Below are 19,770 nucleotides of genomic sequence, written 5' to 3' on the forward strand. Positions count from 1 at the left end.
ATTTAGTTAGCAAGGTATATATCTGATTATGCATATGTAAATTTCTTTTAAAATGTGCTTTTGTTCTAACCCCCTTTTCTTTATAATTTAGCTGTGAATCAAACTGGAATAGTTGCATGACAAATCTTAGCGATGAAGATTCTGTCATGGAAATGTTTATACTACTTCAATGTAGTAACTCAGGCCATTAGGCAAGTGATTAAAAATATCTCAGCAATGAAAGAACAATTTACAACAGTATTCTAACAGTTCAATAGGTGACACAGTTATTGTCATAGTTACTTTAGACAAACAAATGGTCAAATGGAGTTACAAAACTGGGCAGAAGCAGGCATCATCGCCTAAACAGATTTGCCAGATTATGCCCAGTGTCATTAGGAACTATCAAACATAGAACCACGGATGTTTAAGCTCTTGTCAGAGGAAGCAAGTTATCAACAGATGTGTCAACATCAGACACAATAATTTCCAAATCATTGTTCTAATTAGCTGGCTGGTATAACTTGTTTATTTTTACTATCATAATTGATGACATGTGTTGTTTAGTTGGGCATCTTTCCTCATCGCTGCTTTTATCTGCATTTACAAGGGTGAATTTTAAAAATATTGGGAGAAAAAAACAGAAAAAAACCTAAAAAACATAGACCAAGCCAACTATACATATGCCTTCGTTTTGTATCTTCACTTTTAATAAAATGAATATCTGAAGTACTTCTAACAAGATAGAAATCTTACAAAGAAATTGAGAAAAAAATCTCCTTGTTTCTTAATTTTTTGCCCATTGTTCTGTATAATCCAAAGAAAGATAATATTGTTGTTCACACAAAAGCAGAGCTAGGCATATTGCTAATTAGAGTCTATGCAGTAAACACAGGAAACCAGCAGTAAGCATAGGAAACAATCAGGTGTGGGTAGGACTGTAGAAAAGCCAGACATTTCCAAATATGTTTTTTCCATTATAACAAGAGTGAATAATCCTTTGATGTGTTATAGCCTTGAGGAGCAAAATCTACAAAACTAGCCAAGGAACTATGAATGCATCATTTAGCTTAAGAAAAGGATACTGTTCTCTTAAGTTACAACAGATGAGAATTTACTTCATGAAAAAAGGCTAGACTGTAATGTTGCAACTACTATTAGGTATTGTTAAAATAAGGCTGAGTCTGTAAGAATGATAATATTGGCAACTGCTCATATTGTTCCTATCATATCCCATTTCTATTGGTTTTGTTAAATGTAAAGTAAATAAATTATATGGTTAGATATAAAATGCTCTCAATAAAATAAGCTTCACGTCAGTAAAAGCAATGGACCATCCACTAGCATAAGATCCAAGTGCCTCCAGAAGAATAGAGTAGATGAAGATTAAACATTCAGGGCAAGATTCATCTGTTTCAACATAGGTGGCTTGTCTCATTGAGATGCCTTACAATATCCAAGGTATTTGCGCAGGACTGGAAGATATGACCAAGGACTTATGGGTGTGTGACCTTCTGTAGTGACAGATGGCGACCAACCAGGATATTCTATGGCATGTAAAAGGGAACTAGAAACCTGTGAAAAGATGGGCAGCATTAATTTCACCTGCCCTTAGATGTCCAGAAATTTCAGATGTAGTGTATGCTAGTATATCTAGACCTATAGGTGTTAAAAAGAAAAGCGCAACTTCAGAAGGAAATTTATCCTGTTCACCTTAGACATGAAGGACAGAATTAAAATATGTTAGAAAACTTAGTTTTATGGTTTGCTTAGGCAGCAAGTTTTTGCTGCCAGTAACTTTGTTTCTTTGGAGTAAAGAAACTAAATATCATATCTGCCTACAATCTTCTTGTTTTCACTTTTTGTATCACAACCAGAAAGAGTTGGTTGACATCCCTGGCTTGTAATACATAGTTAAAATGTGTTTAACCCCCAGAGTAAAGGTCAATTTTGTACAGTGAACTCCATTTTTTGTCCTTTTATGCATGATTAAATGGTAATTAAGTTTTAATGAAAAGCATTAGACTGATTACAATTAACATAATCACTCTTGTCAGTTCGTGTCCTCTGCTCTATGTGCTGAGCTGAGTGGGCAAGAAAAGACACTTCTAATAGTGTTCAAACATTTCATAAGCTTCAGCCACATATTTTTCCACTAAAAATACCTTTAATTACATTTACAATAAAGAGTAAAAGTGCTCAGCACATTCACAGCATAGTGAAACGAATTCTCCAGCAGAAGGTTAGCATTTTAAAGCTTTGTCTTTAAGCTGTGCATTTGACCCGATACTCTCAGAAGAATAGCCTTTATATGATCCCATAAGTAGAGATTCATTGACATGGACACTCATCCCAATTGCATAATCCAATACAGGAGCTGAATGCGTAAAAGGTCCGGATTACTGAAGGTTTTCCAATCATGTACAATTCTGCACCTGAAGTTTATTTCTTGGATCGTAATTCATATTAAAATAAAATATATTCATGAATAAATGCAACATCTGAAAATCCTTCAAGTGACACCAAACTTGAGCAGTTATCTTCATAGAACTTGCAGTAAAACATCTACATCTTCTGCAATTACCAGAAAAAAAAAGTTGAAGCAACTCAAGATTCTTTTATTCAGTGAGTTACAAACTACTAAGGCAGTAAAAGTTCAATATTGTGTGCAGCTTTGCTACAAACTGGCCCACAGTTTGAACACATGATGAATAATAAAGCATGCAAGATCCTCACTTAATCATAGATTAATCAGTTTAAAACCTTTACAGACCAAAGCCACAGGGGTCTGCCCACTGCCCCAAGGAGACTAAGTAAACAAAGCTCTGATTTTTAGAAGAAACAATTGAACATTTACTTAACATATAGTTTAAAACATATTTTTTATTCCTTACCATTAAAATATAATAAAACATTCAATTGTCAAGCAGAGTGGATGAAACATTAATATATTCCCTTCACTTGAATGGAGCCATCCAGTTCTTCACCACTAATTCCAATTAATTCCAGTGAGACATACTCTACAATTGTCAGCACGATCACTGAGTACATCCATCAGATATTATACTAAGATGACCAAATCAGTTCTTCACTCTTAAAGCATTAAATTGTCTCCTACTTACTGTAAGTGTCGCTGAAGGTCAAAGAATCTGTTGTCAAATCTAACTGCTTAAATATAATATTTTCCTTCTGTCAAAATTTGTGCAAAAACTTATGAACATTTCATATAATACAACATAAAATGTTTGCTAACCCTAACAGAGTAAAAAAAGACCCCTTCATTTCCACAAATGTAAAAGTTAACTTTTTTCAAGCAACATGAAAAGTGGAATATTATATAGCACACTGGTCATAAGTTTTGGAAACATTTGTTGTGTTCTTTGTCGTTAATTAATTTTGCATACTTTTAACCAGGTATCTTAGACCTTATGAAAGAGACGGTGGTTTGGGAGGTACAACATTAAAAAAAAAAAAAATCAAGCAAAATGAAATAAACATGTGAAATGCAGACCAGGAAACCCCCAAAGTATATTTCCTCATGCAAGTAAAGACTGAAAGTTTATTAGTTCCCTTTAGTTCTGAATGACAGCATCTAAAGAAAATGTTTTAAATAATACTCCTATTCTCACACATTTTATTAATTTACAGTTTTTCTGTGTTCCTGAGCAGAAATAAACTTCCGTATATTATAACTAGATATACAAGGATGCAACAACTGAGTCAAAGACAATGATATAGGCTCCCTGCCATCCTACCCTCTGTCTTTAACACTTCAGTCATAATATAGAAAAACCCCACATACTCAGTTTTACATTATTGATCACTTTTTCAATATTGATCATAACTCCTCTGTATATAAAGGAGCTTTCACTTTAGACCTGAAGATGAATTTGATTAGTTTAATAGTAAATTTTAAAATGTGTTTCAACAAGGTAATATATATGTTGTTATTCAGTTTAACACAAACAGTGATTAAGGTCATAAAAATGATGCATTATTCAACCAATGTTATGAGGAAAAAAAACCTCCAAACAACATAAGGTATAAACATGAAATAATATATTATTACTGATGACTGGTGGGAACATTGAAAACTACCAGTGAAGAAGAAAACTTACGTATGTACAAACCTGTTGTGACCTGTTAAATATTGTTAATTAGATAACACTAGGTATGCAGTTGCTGTACAAAATAAGGAATAAGATCACTTAAGCATTCAAAGCAAATTAAAAAAAAAACAACACACTAGTCTTAGCTATTTGCATAAATATACAAATGATTGAAATAATATAATATAATATCTTTTTTTAAGATGGAGGAACTTATAAGATGAAGCATTGTTCATGTGTATAAGAATAGCATATAGAAATAGTGTATATTATTATTACTGTATTTGAGATGAAAAAGTATTTACATACTTGAAAACTGAATGGAGAAGCCTGATTTGCTGATGAAGAAGTCACTGTCAAATTGTAGTGTTAATGAGTTGAAAGTGCTGTGAATATCCTCTGGAAGGGCTGAGCCACTCCATTCTTTCAGAAGTATGTTGCTTTCTACAGGCCCATCCCATACCTTCAAGATGTCATGAGCAACCTCAGTGTCAAAAACAATAAAATGCAGACTGAAAAGAGAAAGTAAAAGCACTGTACATTACCCATTAAATACCATTACACAAAACTCTAAGCAATCATTCCCAAAGTGTACTTAATTTTGAGATGCTGTTTAGGACTGAAGAAGGAATAATGTCCTGAAAAGTTATCCATTTTTACTGTTGGATGAGCTGATTTTGTGAGAGAGATGCTATAATGTTCTATAAATGCCTGAATTACAGAAAACACCATTATGGGGCATATAGTACTTGTTCTCTAAATTAACTTATTTTTATAATAAATATTGTAACGGATAAGAACTATGATTTCATCAAAGAGCTCTTCTCCTTATTCAGCTGAGGATATCAAGAAAACTGATTGCCCTAAATTATATGCAATTGAAAAAAAGCAGTAGCTACTGCACAGTAGCATACATAGCACAGAGATGGCGTTTTCTTTTAGCATGTCATTCTAGAAAATGTACTATCCTACCTTAGCCTTATGTTAAAATTAATTTAAAAATAGCATTATACTATAATAGAATCATTTGTATTTATCTCCAGGTGAAGTATTAGATTTAGAAAGGTGTTCAAGACTGCTTATGTTATTAGTCAAAATATGTGCATCAGCTTAAAGTTCTGACTGTTTACATTTTTAACATTCAAGAAATCTAATAGGTAAATATCAAAACTTATTTTATTATTTCAAACAGTTTTGTGTTAATATTTCTTTATTACAGTTGTCATTAATTGGAAACAATTAATTTGAAAATTGTTATTGAAATGTAGATGATGCATTGAAATCACCTATGATGGAACAAATTCATTATTTGGCTTAGTGAAACAGGATTATTAAGAATAAAAAAAAACTCCCGGTGAATAACTTGCCATTTACTTATATTTTTGTCTGTTTAATTTTTAAAAGCAGTAATTTTCATTTAAGCAATCAGTTAAAACTCTTGTCCACATAAACTGAATAATGGAACAGCTTACTATTCATGAACTTTTTGCTCAAAATTAATAAATAACTAATATTCTGAAGTAACACACTTAATGGATACTTCTTTCCTGTTACTGAAGTATAAAACTAATCCCTGTTGCATATCATTAAACATATTAGTATCAATAAATTATTTTAAAATGACAGAAATTATCCATCTTGAGTAGAAGTTAAATGTTGTTGTTACATTCTTGCTTTCACAGCGAATTATTGTTTAGAGTGGACAAACTAGCTTGAATATTGAATAGAACTTGCCATTTCAAAGTTTTTAAATCTGTGTATTACTACAGAAAAACTGAGCTGAAATGTTCTCTAAGTATTTGTATTCCTTCTATTTGAGTGATTTAGCTATTCATCCATAGCAAAGTATACATAAAAAGCAAAGTCTTTTTTGTCAGTACGTCAAACTGATAAGGAAAAACTGTTTCAAAAGTTATTTTTGTATTACTACTTTCCTTCTGCCTCAGTTCACTGATCCTTCCATCATCCTTTCATAAATCACTATAGAAATAAAAGTTCTACATTACAGCATTGAATTCTTGGCATGTATATTTATTTCATGCATTAGTCACCAGCTGTGTTTCCCTCATTTTCTGTATTGTTCTAATTTCCAAATCTTTTTGTTATGCTGACTACTCTATGTGGAGAAATCTTCCAGTCTTTATCTATTAAGCTTTTTCCCACTCCTGTATTCTTCTCTTATTAAAATCTCAACATCTTCTGAGATATTGCTGGTCGTATTATAAACTGATTATGGGGAAGAAGTCTGATACATCAAAATTTTATATATGTTAATAATGATATGACAGAAGAGAAGGGGAATGGAAAATTAAAGCCCTTCAGATTGTATTAATATATGAAGCTGTATAGCAATAATCTTCTCCGTTGTTTCTGCTAATTGTCAAATCCTCATCAGATCAAAGCATTCACTGCAAAAAGACAGCTCTTGATAGATACCTAACAAGGTCCAAGATACCTGATATCTGAGCACTCCTGGCAGAGTCAGGAACTTTACCGCTGCTTGAGGTAACATATCTAAGAAATAGTGTTGAATAATTATATTATATTTAAAACAAATTATTGTGACAGTAAGATATCAAAGAATGGCAGTACAATGACTCAAGGGAAGAATTTTGAAACCACAGTTGACAGCTTGGCACTTTAGCTTGTTTACAGCTAGAAAAAGATACAGCAGTGCACCAGTCTATCACACTGAAGATTTATAGCCATCTTATCTAACAGAATTCACAGTTCTCAATCAGGTCCCTAGTTGTCTCCTACACAATTAAGGTACTCAGCTTCCCTAGAGAGATGACACTCATAAATGCCACCATGACAAGCATCAACTATATTAACGTAAGGAGGAGTTAATAACCAAAAAGTGTGTAGAAGAGTGTGAGAATGTAAAGCACAGACTACAATTTATCAAATACTGAAGTCAACAATAAATATTGAAATTAAGCATGTACCTTATTGTCTTTCCTGGATCTGCTTCAATAATCCAAGTACAATGAAGATTGTTGTCGTATGGTGCTGGGTAACCAGGGGACAAAATGCGCCCTGATGTAGCAGCATGAATTTGACCACCACACTCCGCTACAAAAGAAGAATTACATTTATTTTTAACAAGACCATAATATTCTACACTTCCATCTTTTGTGCATTCCATATCTGTCTGTCTTCTAAAAAGGTAACAGAAGGACCTAATATCTCTGAAGCAGTACACATACGTACAAGCCAGGACATGTACATGAGTTAAAATGCACATGATCTCATTCCTACCTTGTTATAAAGCAATAAACCAGACTTCTGTGATTATATTGTTTTACTGACAAGAGGAGTTCAGGGTGAACTGAGATTAAAAAACCGCAATTTTAGCATCAGCAAGAAAGAAAAATGCTTCAGAAATATCCCATCTTACATGTTTTGCTTTTCTAAGTAACAGTGAATGCTCAAATTCAGACTTCACACTATTGAATTTTGTAAATAATTTGCTTTCTCTGTTGCTCTAATGTCAAAATGCCTTCAGTTTAATGCTTTCAAGATACTTCTATATAACTTCAAATTTAACTGCATCAAAAAGCAGCTAGGTATTGCCTAGTAATTTCCTTTAGTATTTAAAAATGTAAAGGTCATATACCCACAATGTAAGAGGGTAAATCAGAAAGCTATGATTTGAAAGTATTCAGTGTCTGGTTTAAAACATTTTTTTATTATCAATGTCATCTTAACTTTGTGGAGAGATCAATTGCAGTGCTAAGCATCAGGAATCAAATGATTCTTACGTTTGTTTAGAGCATCATGCAGTTATCCGACCACTATAAAAACACACCCTGATAAAACTGGAACTGGGTAACAGTCAGATGCCACTGAATAAAAGAGGAACAGTAACTCTTCAGCTAAGTGACGTACCTAAATTCCTACTTCATTTACAGTATTGCCTTACAAGTGGTGGCATTAAAAGGTTACCATCAGGAAGTCGTCAAGCACAGATGTACATCAGGCATAGTGTAAGACACAGATGATGGAAGAACCACGGCAGTCAGAAACAGAGTATCTGATTTACTTATATATCCTGCTGGTTTGATTACTCAAAAGACTACATATTATTTACAGAAACATGGCAGAAAGCCACTTTAGTACATTTTTTTTTCAAATGTAGACTTTGTGAAAGATTTCAGTTAAGATTCATTATACAAGAAAGTTAAGTATGCAATACTCACTATGACAGATAACTACAGATAAAGAAATGATGGATTCAGTACTGTATTTAGGAAAGAACTCAAGATAACTAGTGAAACCAAAATTGTTTAAACTCAAACTAATTGACAGACTTGTTTAAAAATTCTGAGAAGACTAATTTAGAAACAGAATACAAGATAAAACTTGGAATGATGCATTACATAGTTCATATGCTTTGAAAAAATTATATCCCTTTTAGCAGATCAGAAGTAAATTTTCAAAAGTGATTCTAACAAGAAATAGAAAAAATGTTTTTTTTAATATGCAGAAGTAAGTACACTGTAAAATCATAATCTCAAATGATATACTACATAAAGTAAATAACTATACTATAACTAAGAGAAGTGTCTTATATTCAACCAAGTTCTATAATCTTCTAGAGACAGAATTACAGGAATTATTTTTTTTTTCTTCATTAAGAATTAGAACATGGAAAAAAAATAAAAGGAATGCTCAAACTAATATAGCAGTGTACTGCTGAAAACTACTAGAGGTCCAAAAAAGCTGGTTAATAGTAAAACATCACTTCCTCCAAGATGAATATCAGTGCATCCCAATGAGCAAGAAATCAAGTAAAGGGAGCAGGAGATCTGTGCTGATAAACAAGGAGCTTCTGATCAAACTTAAGTGGAAGAAGGAAGTTTAGGGAATGTGGAAAAAGGGACAGGACACTTGAGAAGAATGTAGGAACTTTTTTAGGGTATGCAGGGATGTGGAAGACTAGGGAAAACGTTGGCCTGCTGCTGAATGATGTGGCTGCCCTGGTGATGTAGGATACAGAGAAGGCAGAGTTAGTGAATACCTTATTTGCTGCAGTCTTTACTGCCAAGGCCGGCCCTCATTATTCCCAGACTCTGGAGGTAAGAGAGAAAGTCTGGAGAAATGAAGACTTTCCTTTGGCCAAGGAGGACTGAGTTGAGACTATTTGGGTAAACTGAACACTCACATATCCACGGGCCATGATGGGATGCACACACAAGCGCTGAGCGAGCAGGCATATGTGATTGCTAAGCAAATATCCATCGTCTTCGAGAAGAGCAAGAATCCTAGAATGCTATAATAGAATATTTTGGGTCGGAATGGACCTTCAAAGGTCATCTAGTTCAAACCCCCTGCAATGAGGAGGGACATCTTCAACTAGAACAGGTTCCTCAGAACCCCATAGAGTTTGGCCTTGAATGTTCCCAGAGATGGGGCATCTGCCACCTCTCTGGGCAACCTGTGTCAATATGTTACCACCCCTAAGGTAAAAAAAATTCTTTCTCATGTCTAGCCTGATTCTATCTTCTTTTGGTTTAAAACCATTACGCTTTGTCCTGCTAAAATTCTGTCCTCATCTTTCTTATAGGCCCCTTTTTAAGTACTGAAAGGCTTAAATAAGATCTCCCTGGAGCCTTCTCTTCAGGCTGAACAACCCCAACTCTCTCAGCTTTTGCTCATCAGAAGACCCAGGAAACTACAGGCCAATCAGCCTCACTTCCATCCCTGGAAAGATGATGAAACAGCAAATTCTGGATGTCACCTCCAATCATGTGGAGGAAAAGAAGATTATCAGGAGTAGTCAACACGGATACAACAAGGGGAAATCATGCTTAACGAGTCTGATAGCCTTCTATGATGGCATGACTGTCTCCGTAGATGAGGGGAAAGCAGCAGACATTGTCTACCTTGACTTCAGCAAGGCTTTTGGCACTGCCTCCCATAATATCCTCCTAGATAAGCTCAGGAAGTGTGGGTTAAACAAGGGAACAGTGAGATGGATTGAAAAATGGCTAAATGGTAGAGGTCAGAGGGTTGTGATCACTGGCACAGAGTCTAGTTGGAGGCCTGTAGCTAGTGGGGTTGCCCAGGGATCAGTACTGGGTCAAGTCTTCTTCAACCTATTCATCAATGACCTGGATGAAGGGACAAAGTGTACCCTCAGCAAGTTTGCTGATGACAAAAAACTGGGAAGAGTGGTCAATACACCAGAAGTCTGTGCTGTCATTCAGAGAGACCTGGACAGGCTAGAGAGTAGGGTGGTGAGGAACCTAATGAAGGTCAACAAAGGCACATGTAGGGTCCAGCACCTAGATAGGATAACTCCAGTCCAGGTTTGGAATTGTCATGCTGGAAAGCAGCTCTGTGGAGAAGGACCTGGGAGTCCTGATGGACAAGAAGTCAACCATGAGCTAGCAATGTGTCCCTGTGATCAAGAAGGCCATCGGTATCCTGGGGTGCATTAGGAAAATTGTGACCAGCAGATGGAGGGAGGTTCTCCTCCCCATCTACTCTGCCCTGGTCAGGCCGCATCTGGAGTACTGTGTCCAGTTCTGGGCTTCTCAGATCAAGATAGACAAGGAACTACTAGAGAGAGTTCAGTGGAGGGCTAACAAGATAATTAGGGGTCTGGAGCATCTTTCTTATGAGGAAAGGCTGAGAAAGCTGGGTCTGTTCAGCCTGGAGAAGAGCAGACTGAGAGGGGATATTATTTATGCTTATAAATATCTCCAGGGTGGGTGTTAAAAGAATGGGACCAGGCTCTTTCCAGTGGTGCCAAACAATAGGATAAGTGGCAACAGGCACAATCTGAAATACAGGAAGTTGCATCTGATCATGAGGGTAAACTTCTTTACTTTGAAGGTGCCAGAGCACTGGAACAGGCTGTGCAGAGAGGCTGTAGAGTCTCCTTCTCTGGAGATATTCAAAACCTGCCTGGACACAATTTAATGCAACCTGCAGGAGGTGAACCTGCTTTAGCAGGTGGGTTGGACTAGATGATCTCCAGAGGTCACTTCCAACCCCAACTACTCTGCTTCTGTGTGGTTCTGTAAAATATAACAAGCAAAAAAATAATAGGTCTCCACAAACAGAACAATATTAAAAAAATGTGTCTAAGAAAGAAACTGATGTTTGTAAGTTCATGATGACTTAAGAAAAAGGAAGAATAGGAATCCAGTGAAATCAGAGTAGGAAGAGATGAAATCGTGATAGCATATAATAAAATTGAAGAAAGAAAGGATTATATAAATAACATTGGAGGAGGCAAAACGAGAGCCTGAAATTAACTGGAGTTACCTAACTGATTTTTTAGGGATCTTCATGACAAGTTTTGCTCTGCACAGAACAGCAGACAAATCATAACAATTTTGTGAAGGGAACAGACTGTTTCTGAAAAGCTGTTTAGAAAGATTTGCTTTTAGATTTTCAGAGAGAATGGTGAACATTTGAATTTTTAGGGAGCTAATTAATGTTTCACAAGAATTTTAAATTGAGAAACAAGAAGAGGGAGTATATTCAAAACTTATGCAATCCCTAAATTTGATTTAAAAGATAGGAACAAGGACAGAAAATAAAAAGATATGTAAAGAGATAAAGGTGCATAGAAAGATAGCTTTGTGGTTGAACAGAAAAAAAGGAAGAACAAAATCTGCCTCAGGATATTAAAAGAATATTAACTATTCTGTTGATATCGGGACATAATTCCACTTAGAGATGAAGCGAGATCCTCAAGAAATAAGAGATTTTGGTATAACTGTTTCCAAAAGCTTAGTATTAAAATACAGAAATCCAATCTAGTAATGCAAATTACAAAATCAAAGCATAATTAAAAAAAAAAAAAAGTGTAATAGAGGAGCTTAAAAGTATACTGCTATCAAGAATACTGGAAACACAGGTAAAGATATGGAAGTGGAGGAAGCATTACATAGCAGTGATGCAGTAAACTAAACAAGATCAGCATCAAAAAGCCATACATATTGGTCAAAAATAATTTGAAGAGTTATGAAAGATGTTCTACAGGAGTAAATATGGGATTTTTTTGTAGATTCCCTTAATCCTGGATTCCTTGTCTTCCTCCAGGTCAGACTGGAATATGTTGTTGTTGGGATTTTTTTGTTGTTGTTTGTTTATTTGTTTTTGTTTTCTTTTCTTTTAATAAAAGGAAATAGAAGGATGGATTTATTCACCTAATAGACTTGAAACAAACAATTATTTTAGTATTGATTCAAATACTTATTTGGTAGGGAACACAGGCACAAGAAAATATTACAGAAAATGACCCTAGAGTAATGACTTCATTTAATTTAAATAGGGAGATAGGCAAAGGTAAAACTGATTATGGTTCTTCTCTATAAAAGGGCAAACTGACAGGAAAAGGAAGCTAGTCAATTAAACTGAAGAGCCTGAGGACTTCCATGTATGAAGAACCAGAAAAGTCTTTAAATCAAAACTCGAAAGAGCTGTTTCAACCTGTTATATGTATAAGAGAAAACTTGTAGAGCTATTTTAGAATCAAGTGGGAAAAATAACACATCTACTAAGACAGCAGAAATATTGTTCCCTGATTTATATTTTTTTTTTCCTGGCACTCACCATCTGGGTAAGGTGAACTTTTGAAAGGAAGGGAGCTTGTTCCGTTGTAGACTGGAGCTTGTTCCGTTGTAGACTGCAGGTCTGTGAATGTGTTCAGCAGGAATGTGCTGGTTTTGACTGGGATAGATTTAATTTTCTTCACAGAAGCTAGCATGGGACTGTGTTTTGGATTTGTGCTGGAAACAGTGTTCATAATACAGGGATGTTTTAGTTATTGCTGAGCAGCGCTTACACAGAGTCAAGGCCTTTTCTGCTTCTCACACCACCCCACCAGTGAGTAGGCTGGGAGTGCACAAGAAGCTGGGAGGGGACACAGCCAGGAGACCTGAGTCCAACTGACCAAGGGGATAATTCATACCATATGATAGCATGTGCAGAATAAAATTCTGGAAGAAGAAGGAAGGAGGGGACATTCAGAGTTACAGCATTTTGCCTTCCCAAGTAACCCTTACACATGATAGAGCCCTTCTTTCCTGGACATGGCTGAACACTACCTGATGATGGTAAGTAGTGAATGAATCCCTTGTTTTGCTTTGCTTTTGTGTGCAGCTTTTGCTTCACCTATTGAACTGCCTTTATCTCAACCCACCAACTGAATCACTTTTACTCATCTGATTCTCTCCCCTGTCCCATGAGGGTGCACTGAGTGAGCAGTGGTGTGATGCTTTGTAGCTACCTGAGGCTAGACCATGACAAGGAAGCAGCTCCTGGAACGAAAAATGTAGCACCCAAAGAGAGGCAATAAGCAAGGATCCTGCAGGTCAGGTGAGTGCTGAAAGCAGTTGGTGGCCTGCCTGCAGCAGATAGTGGAGGCAAAAACTAAGCATCAGAAGACACAAAGAAAGAAAGACTTTCACAAGGACTCATGGGGAGTCAATGTGAAACTTGAACTCAGGAAGTCATGGGTAATTGCTGGACCGGAAAACAAAACTGAAGGAAGTTGACTAGCAAAGGTACAGTGGTCAATAGCTATACTGGTTTTCAGTTATTTTATGTATCTTACCTAGTACTTCTCTGGCTAACGTTTATTTGTTGTAACAAAACACAGTTTTAGACACTTGAAGACATGATATTTAAAGAAAAGATCTACCACAAGGCTCTGACAGATGGGGTATTGTAGCATAGCAACAATGACTCAAGAACATGCAGATAAAACAATCCACCAATGTGGGATGAAAATTAGAAATTAGCTTCATAGGAAAGAGGTGCTGAAATAATTTCTTATGAAAACAGATGAGGTAACAAATCCCCTTTATTTGCTTTATGATGGATTTGCCTAGCTTGTCAAGTGTTTAGACAATAACACAGCCTCCTATAGCGTATCAGACTCGATCACCCAGAATATAATCAGAATCAAAGCAGTAGTCCTTAATCAAAGGCTGCTCTATAGAAATAAGTGTTTCCCAGCAGTTTTGTAGCCATTAGTAAGCCAACCATCTATTTCAGAGAAGGCATACTCGGATGCCAACATTAAATCTTCATTTGAAATTTAAAATATATTTATACCATTATTATCAGTATAGAAAGACAGAATATTTGTTGTTGTTGTTGTTGTTTTTTCTTGAAACATCAGATGGAATTCCTTCATTGTCACAACCCAGATTACCTATGCAAGTAGGCAAAGGCTTGTCCCAAACTCTTCGATCTCCACTTAAGCACGTCATAATACTACTACCATGCATTGTATAGCCAGGATTACAGCTGTATAAAATGACAGTGTCTACAAAATGTCCTTCATCTCGGATCTTATAGCCATAACTTGGTATGCCAGGATCTTCACACTTCACAAGGTCAAAACCTGCAAACAGATATGGGAAGAGTAATGAAGAAAAAAAGACAAGGATTAGATGTACCAACAGTGACCAAAGACAAATTACATATAATTTGGGTAAATGAGAAACCAAAACACCAAGAACTAATTATTCATTTGATATTTGATTATGCTATTAGTTTATTGAAGAAAGCCTAGTACCTACACTAGCTTAAAAGAGATTAGTAACCACGTTATTAATTTATACCACTTCTATTATTTCATTCTCTTTTATTCAGAGGAAAGGAAGAATTGACCCTCTATTTGGCACTAAGTGGGAGCTTCACCTCCTCATCTAATCTCCATAATTAAGCCAGCAGACCATAGTGGTAACTCAGGGAGAAAATGCAAAGATTATTTCATTCATTCAACTGTCAAAATAGTGTGGTTTCAGTTTATTTTTTGCTGAAACAAAGAAATATTCCTAAACTCATTTTCAATTAGCATTCCCCTTTTTGGCCTACTAACATGCTGAATGGGGTAAACAACTCCATCTGTACTCCTTGGAATGAACAGTTTTACCCTGATTAGCTACAACTCTTATCTTCTCTGCATTACCTCCATACAGCACTACTAAAATTTAAAGATGTATTCTAAACCTCTTATTTTGCCTTGAGGTCCAGTTCGTAAAGCTAAGTAAAGAGTGGTTCCAAATTAATCTTTCTCAACTCCAGATTCTCCTTCTTTGTGAATTCTTCCTTCATTACCATCATGTCCCCTCCCCAAAGAAGTCACTCTAATTCTACAAATGTTTTCCATTTTGCTGTTTTATTTTACTGAACAGCTTTCTTAAGTGGTTCTGAATCAGGATGCTGGTCTTCCCTTCAGTTTGCTGTTTTCAGTTCATTCTTTACATGAGGTTGCACAAAGAAGTTGTGGATGCCCCCTCCTTGGAATTGTTCAAGGCCAGGTTGGATAAGGATTTGGACAACCTGGTCTAATGGGTCTTGGACCTAGATGAGCTTTAAAGTCCCTTTCAACCCAAACCATTCTATGATTCTATGAGGTCCTTCACTGATTAGGAGAGAATCAGACATTTTTATGGTAAATAACATATCCATAGACAATCTTTCACAATTTTTCTAATGCACAAACTAGAGCTGATATCATACTTTTCTCATTGCCTTTCTCCTGGCCCTGAGAAGATCAGCTTAATCTGATTAAAAAAAAAAAAAAAAACAAAAACAAAACCAAAAACATAAGGAGTCTAATACCATGCTTTTCTTCCTGCACAAATGCTAAAGCTGTCCATCAACTGAATCCTCTGAAAACGCAAAATGCCGTTGTTTTCTTTGTTTATAAACTGGGCACAGAGGCTGGGATTTACCTGTTATAACTCAGGCTTTTGAAAATTAGAAGGCTAAATTTGAAGTAGCTAGCTTAGTCTACTTTCATTGTCAGTAGAGAAATATGAACCTCAAGAAAACAAACTAGCTTTTATTTATATAGGTGGTCAGATCAGGCAGTTCATTCAGCTTCTGTAAACACTTATTTTCTACCTTTACTGTAAATTGAGCCTTGGACCTTTCTTTAGATAGTAGGCTATACTGGCTCAGAATTTTCAGTATCTAGACTTCAGGAAAAAGAATCTCACCCACAAAAGAATGCTATTCCATCATTTAGCCACTGCATCTCTATCTGCACCAGTATCTTAAATGTCAATCCTCAAGACTGGTGAGAATACTCTGACCATAGCCACGCACTGTTAAACTTGATGACCCTTCAATAAACTATGGCTGTCTATGAGCCATCACCTAGGAATTTAGCTCACACTGTCTACTACATTATGCCCCGAGATTGTTTGGGAGAGTGCTAGACAACCCAAGCTAGAAGCATACTAGTGTTTACCCTAGCACTTCAGCAGTCTAGACAATCACTTTCCCAGACTCATACTGATGCCTTGACAATGTTTAGCTTACTAACAGGGGTGTCAGGAGGAGTATGTATAATTGCACACTGTACAAATGGATTACAGAGGTGTATTATTATTTCCTTGCTAAAAGATTGTTTCCATGTACGTATTCACACATCCCTGCAATTTCACTTTGTTGACAAAAAAGAAACAAGCAAACATGCTCAGATTCCAGACAAAAGAGGTAGCATTCATTTTAACTAGCTCTCAGTATTGCATATGTAAACAGCTTATATAAACATCTGAATCAGTTGTCTGTCTGTTAGAGTTAATGGTAACTTTTGAGGTGTGATTCATCTCATTCTACAGTAGATAACTAAAATAGATCGGATGAACTGTTCAATTCTAAAAAGGTCTCTTTCTCTTCATTCGCTATAAAAAGGGCCAAAGTGATTTGGTTATTCAGATGAGCTGAACTCCACAAGAAATAGTTTTATTTCATTATTTTAATCTCTTTATCAAACATACAAAGACACTTATTTAAAACCCTGAAAATGTAAGTTGTTTGATAGATGATGTGATGATATTTTAATGCTGATTTGACAGCATGAGCCATTGTAACACTATTTAACTCCCACCTTCTTTTAGATACTTTCCTATCCTTTAGTAAGTGCAACATTTGGTTATCAGTGGCAGTGCCACGTGACTGACAGATTAAAGAATCCATTTGTGTGGGGTGAAATAAACTTTCCATAATGCTGATATACAGTTAGAAAGCTACACAAGAGATTGATTCTCCACTATCTTCTACCACGTAAAGAAGAAGAGGTTGTCAGGGAGAGGTACTATCTTTTATAAGATCAACAGGTAAATTTGGGCGAAATGAAACAAACTTTTGAACAAACAAGCCCTTTGAGTCTGCTATATAGCCATCTTCACTATAGAAGATGTCAGGACTGGGATAAAATTATCATTCTGACTTGCTATCATTTTATGTATTCTACTTAGTATTCAGTTTTGCACAAGGGTGTAAATATATATACATGGCATGTACACTATTCCATTTTCCCCTCATCTGCAATAAAGATCCCTGAGGACTCCTGAAACATCACTGACATTAAGAGTTACAAAAAGACAGCCACAAGCTTTAGAAGTTTGACACAAGCCTACCACAGTCTGCCCACTTTTTCTCCATTCTTGCTTTGAAATAGGACTGAGTAGCACAAAAGGTGTTTCTGGTTTGCCTTTAGCTATCAACAGTTCACATCATTATTGTAAGTCACTTATACCTTCAAGTATCCACTAACATAGGGATTTTCCAACTCCTTTGCTACAAGTTTGCCTAAGTGAGCTACAGTACATCAGAATACTATAATTGAATTAAATATAATCTGATACAAAGATACAAAATTAATCATTAACTGAAATGACTTTGGTGTTACTTATTAACATAAAAACTTACTGAGATTCTTATAGACTTCATTCTAAAATTAATTTTTCTGTAAACAGAAATTTAATTCAAAATGTAGATTGAGATTTGGCATTTAGGAAGAGCCAAAAAGAAATGTTGGTTTTTGTTCATTTTAAGCCTAAAATATCCAACCTATATTTTGACTAATACGGTTCTGAAATCAGTTGCTATATTAATATATATAGTATGAGTATGTCATAGCATTCACATTTTAAAATGTATTGATTTTCATTGCAAAAATTTGTGTAGGTGTAAGTTCATAAAGAAATAAAATACCAATAATAGCTAACTATTTTTTTTTCAACAACTTATGTATTTAACATAAAATTAAATTAGTGTTGCAATAAACAGGATAGCAAATTAGTTAATTACCTACTGGCTCTTCCTCTCCTCCACCTCAGAATGGTCTAGATTAATCACATTAAATTTAATAATTTTGTCCATTTACCATTTTAACATAAATATCATAAATGTAGATTAAATGTCTCTAAACATGTTATAGTATACTTTTACAGTTCTTCTTGAGCCATCATTCTCCAATGGTGGAAAGACTTTTTCACCTGTCAATAACACCATCGCTAGCTGAATTTCCTGCTGCTTCAAAAGCCTCATACTCTACAAATAGCCACTGAACTATATTTCTGTATCTGTAAATGACAAAATACCTCCGCAAGTTATAAGTGGGAAAAAAAAGTGTTGGTAAAGATAATATGTCTGAATACATAACAGTACATATAGGAACTTTTAGGCCTGTGCACATGTCAGAGGACATGAAATTTCATACAGAAATATAGTGCTTATTTACATCTTATCTTTGAGTCTCTGGGGGAACATTTATATCAATAAAGTAGCTTACATTTTCTGACAGCCTATTTCATACTCAAATCCAATCAAATATTTATTGGGGGTAAAGTGTTAGATAAGCTGATTGTACAGAACTTAGTCACTCACTGTCTTGGGTATCAGAATTCAATTTCCTATTTCACACACAATAAAATAATAAGTAAAAATATCTAACTAGAAGCAAAAAAAAATATAAAACTTAAATTTAAATATCTTTAAGACATTAAACCCTTTATTTGCTGTTTTGTTTAGATTATTCAGATTTTTTTTTTTTTATCAAAAGACCATCTTGTAAAATGGAAATTGATTTGATTTCTTCTAATTATTACTAATTCAGGAAAAGTCCAGTGATAGTTTTTAGGGGTATTTTCACAACATTATGCCTAGGAAAAAAGCGTTTGTTACAAACATTCAGTAAGACAAAATAAAGAGTATTATTGCTTTTTGTATCTGAAAAATAGAATATTCCCTGTAAGGACATCCAACAAATTAGTTTCTGGCTTTTATGTCAAATTTTTAAAACACCACTTCAAATACTCTAGAAAAAAAATATAAGAATGACAGTACCTAATTTGTGACCACATGTTCACTACACTTTTCTACCAGCAATATTATCTCTGGTTTTCAGTAGGGCTATTAGAAATTGGGGTATTTCACATGCAAGTAGGTGCTGTTAATCATGTGGAAATATAACAGGATCTTGCCCTGTGTGTTCACAGGCAAGCTGTCTTTTCAGCTCTTATAAAATTTATTTCCCTTCTCAAAACACACAAAAAACAGAATTTTCCATTCCCTTTTTCCCTGATGCTCTTGTACATCTGATGTAATTTCTCATGAAGGACGATATTGTTGTGAAACCTCATTGTTGAAATGCTGCAGCAGAACTTCAGTGTTAAAGTAGATGCTGTGAACTTTCACAGTGGGGAAATATGGTCATAAGCTCCATAGAGTCACAGTACTTGGGATGACCTGACATTGAAATGAGCCAGCAGTCAGAGAAATTCTGCCAATATTCTTACTGCTGATAAATATTATTGTACTGGAAATTGCTGCCAATTATCTTATATCTGAATTTCACTATAGGATTATGAGAACAAAAAATGGATAAAAGCCAGTTAAATTAAAACCAAAA

General features: G+C 35.2%; 1 protein-coding gene across 2 annotated transcripts in view; it reads right to left on the minus strand.

Annotated features, from left to right (window-relative positions):
• The window catches only part of CSMD1 (CUB and Sushi multiple domains 1), a 1,084,328-nt gene that overhangs the window by 185,349 nt on the left and 879,209 nt on the right, over positions 1-19,770 (minus strand). For both annotated transcript variants that reach the window (XM_065056058.1, XM_065056057.1), the window contains exons 24-26: positions 14,269-14,460; positions 7,037-7,163; positions 4,398-4,600 (exon numbers count right to left, since the gene is read on the minus strand). In XM_065056058.1, the coding sequence (XP_064912130.1) occupies positions 4,398-4,600; positions 7,037-7,163; positions 14,269-14,460 (522 nt within the window). The remainder of the gene's footprint in view (positions 1-4,397; positions 4,601-7,036; positions 7,164-14,268; positions 14,461-19,770) is intronic.

Source organism: Columba livia, chromosome 3 (genome assembly GCF_036013475.1).
Source record: "Columba livia isolate bColLiv1 breed racing homer chromosome 3, bColLiv1.pat.W.v2, whole genome shotgun sequence".
Taxonomy (NCBI): Eukaryota; Metazoa; Chordata; class Aves; order Columbiformes; family Columbidae; genus Columba; species Columba livia.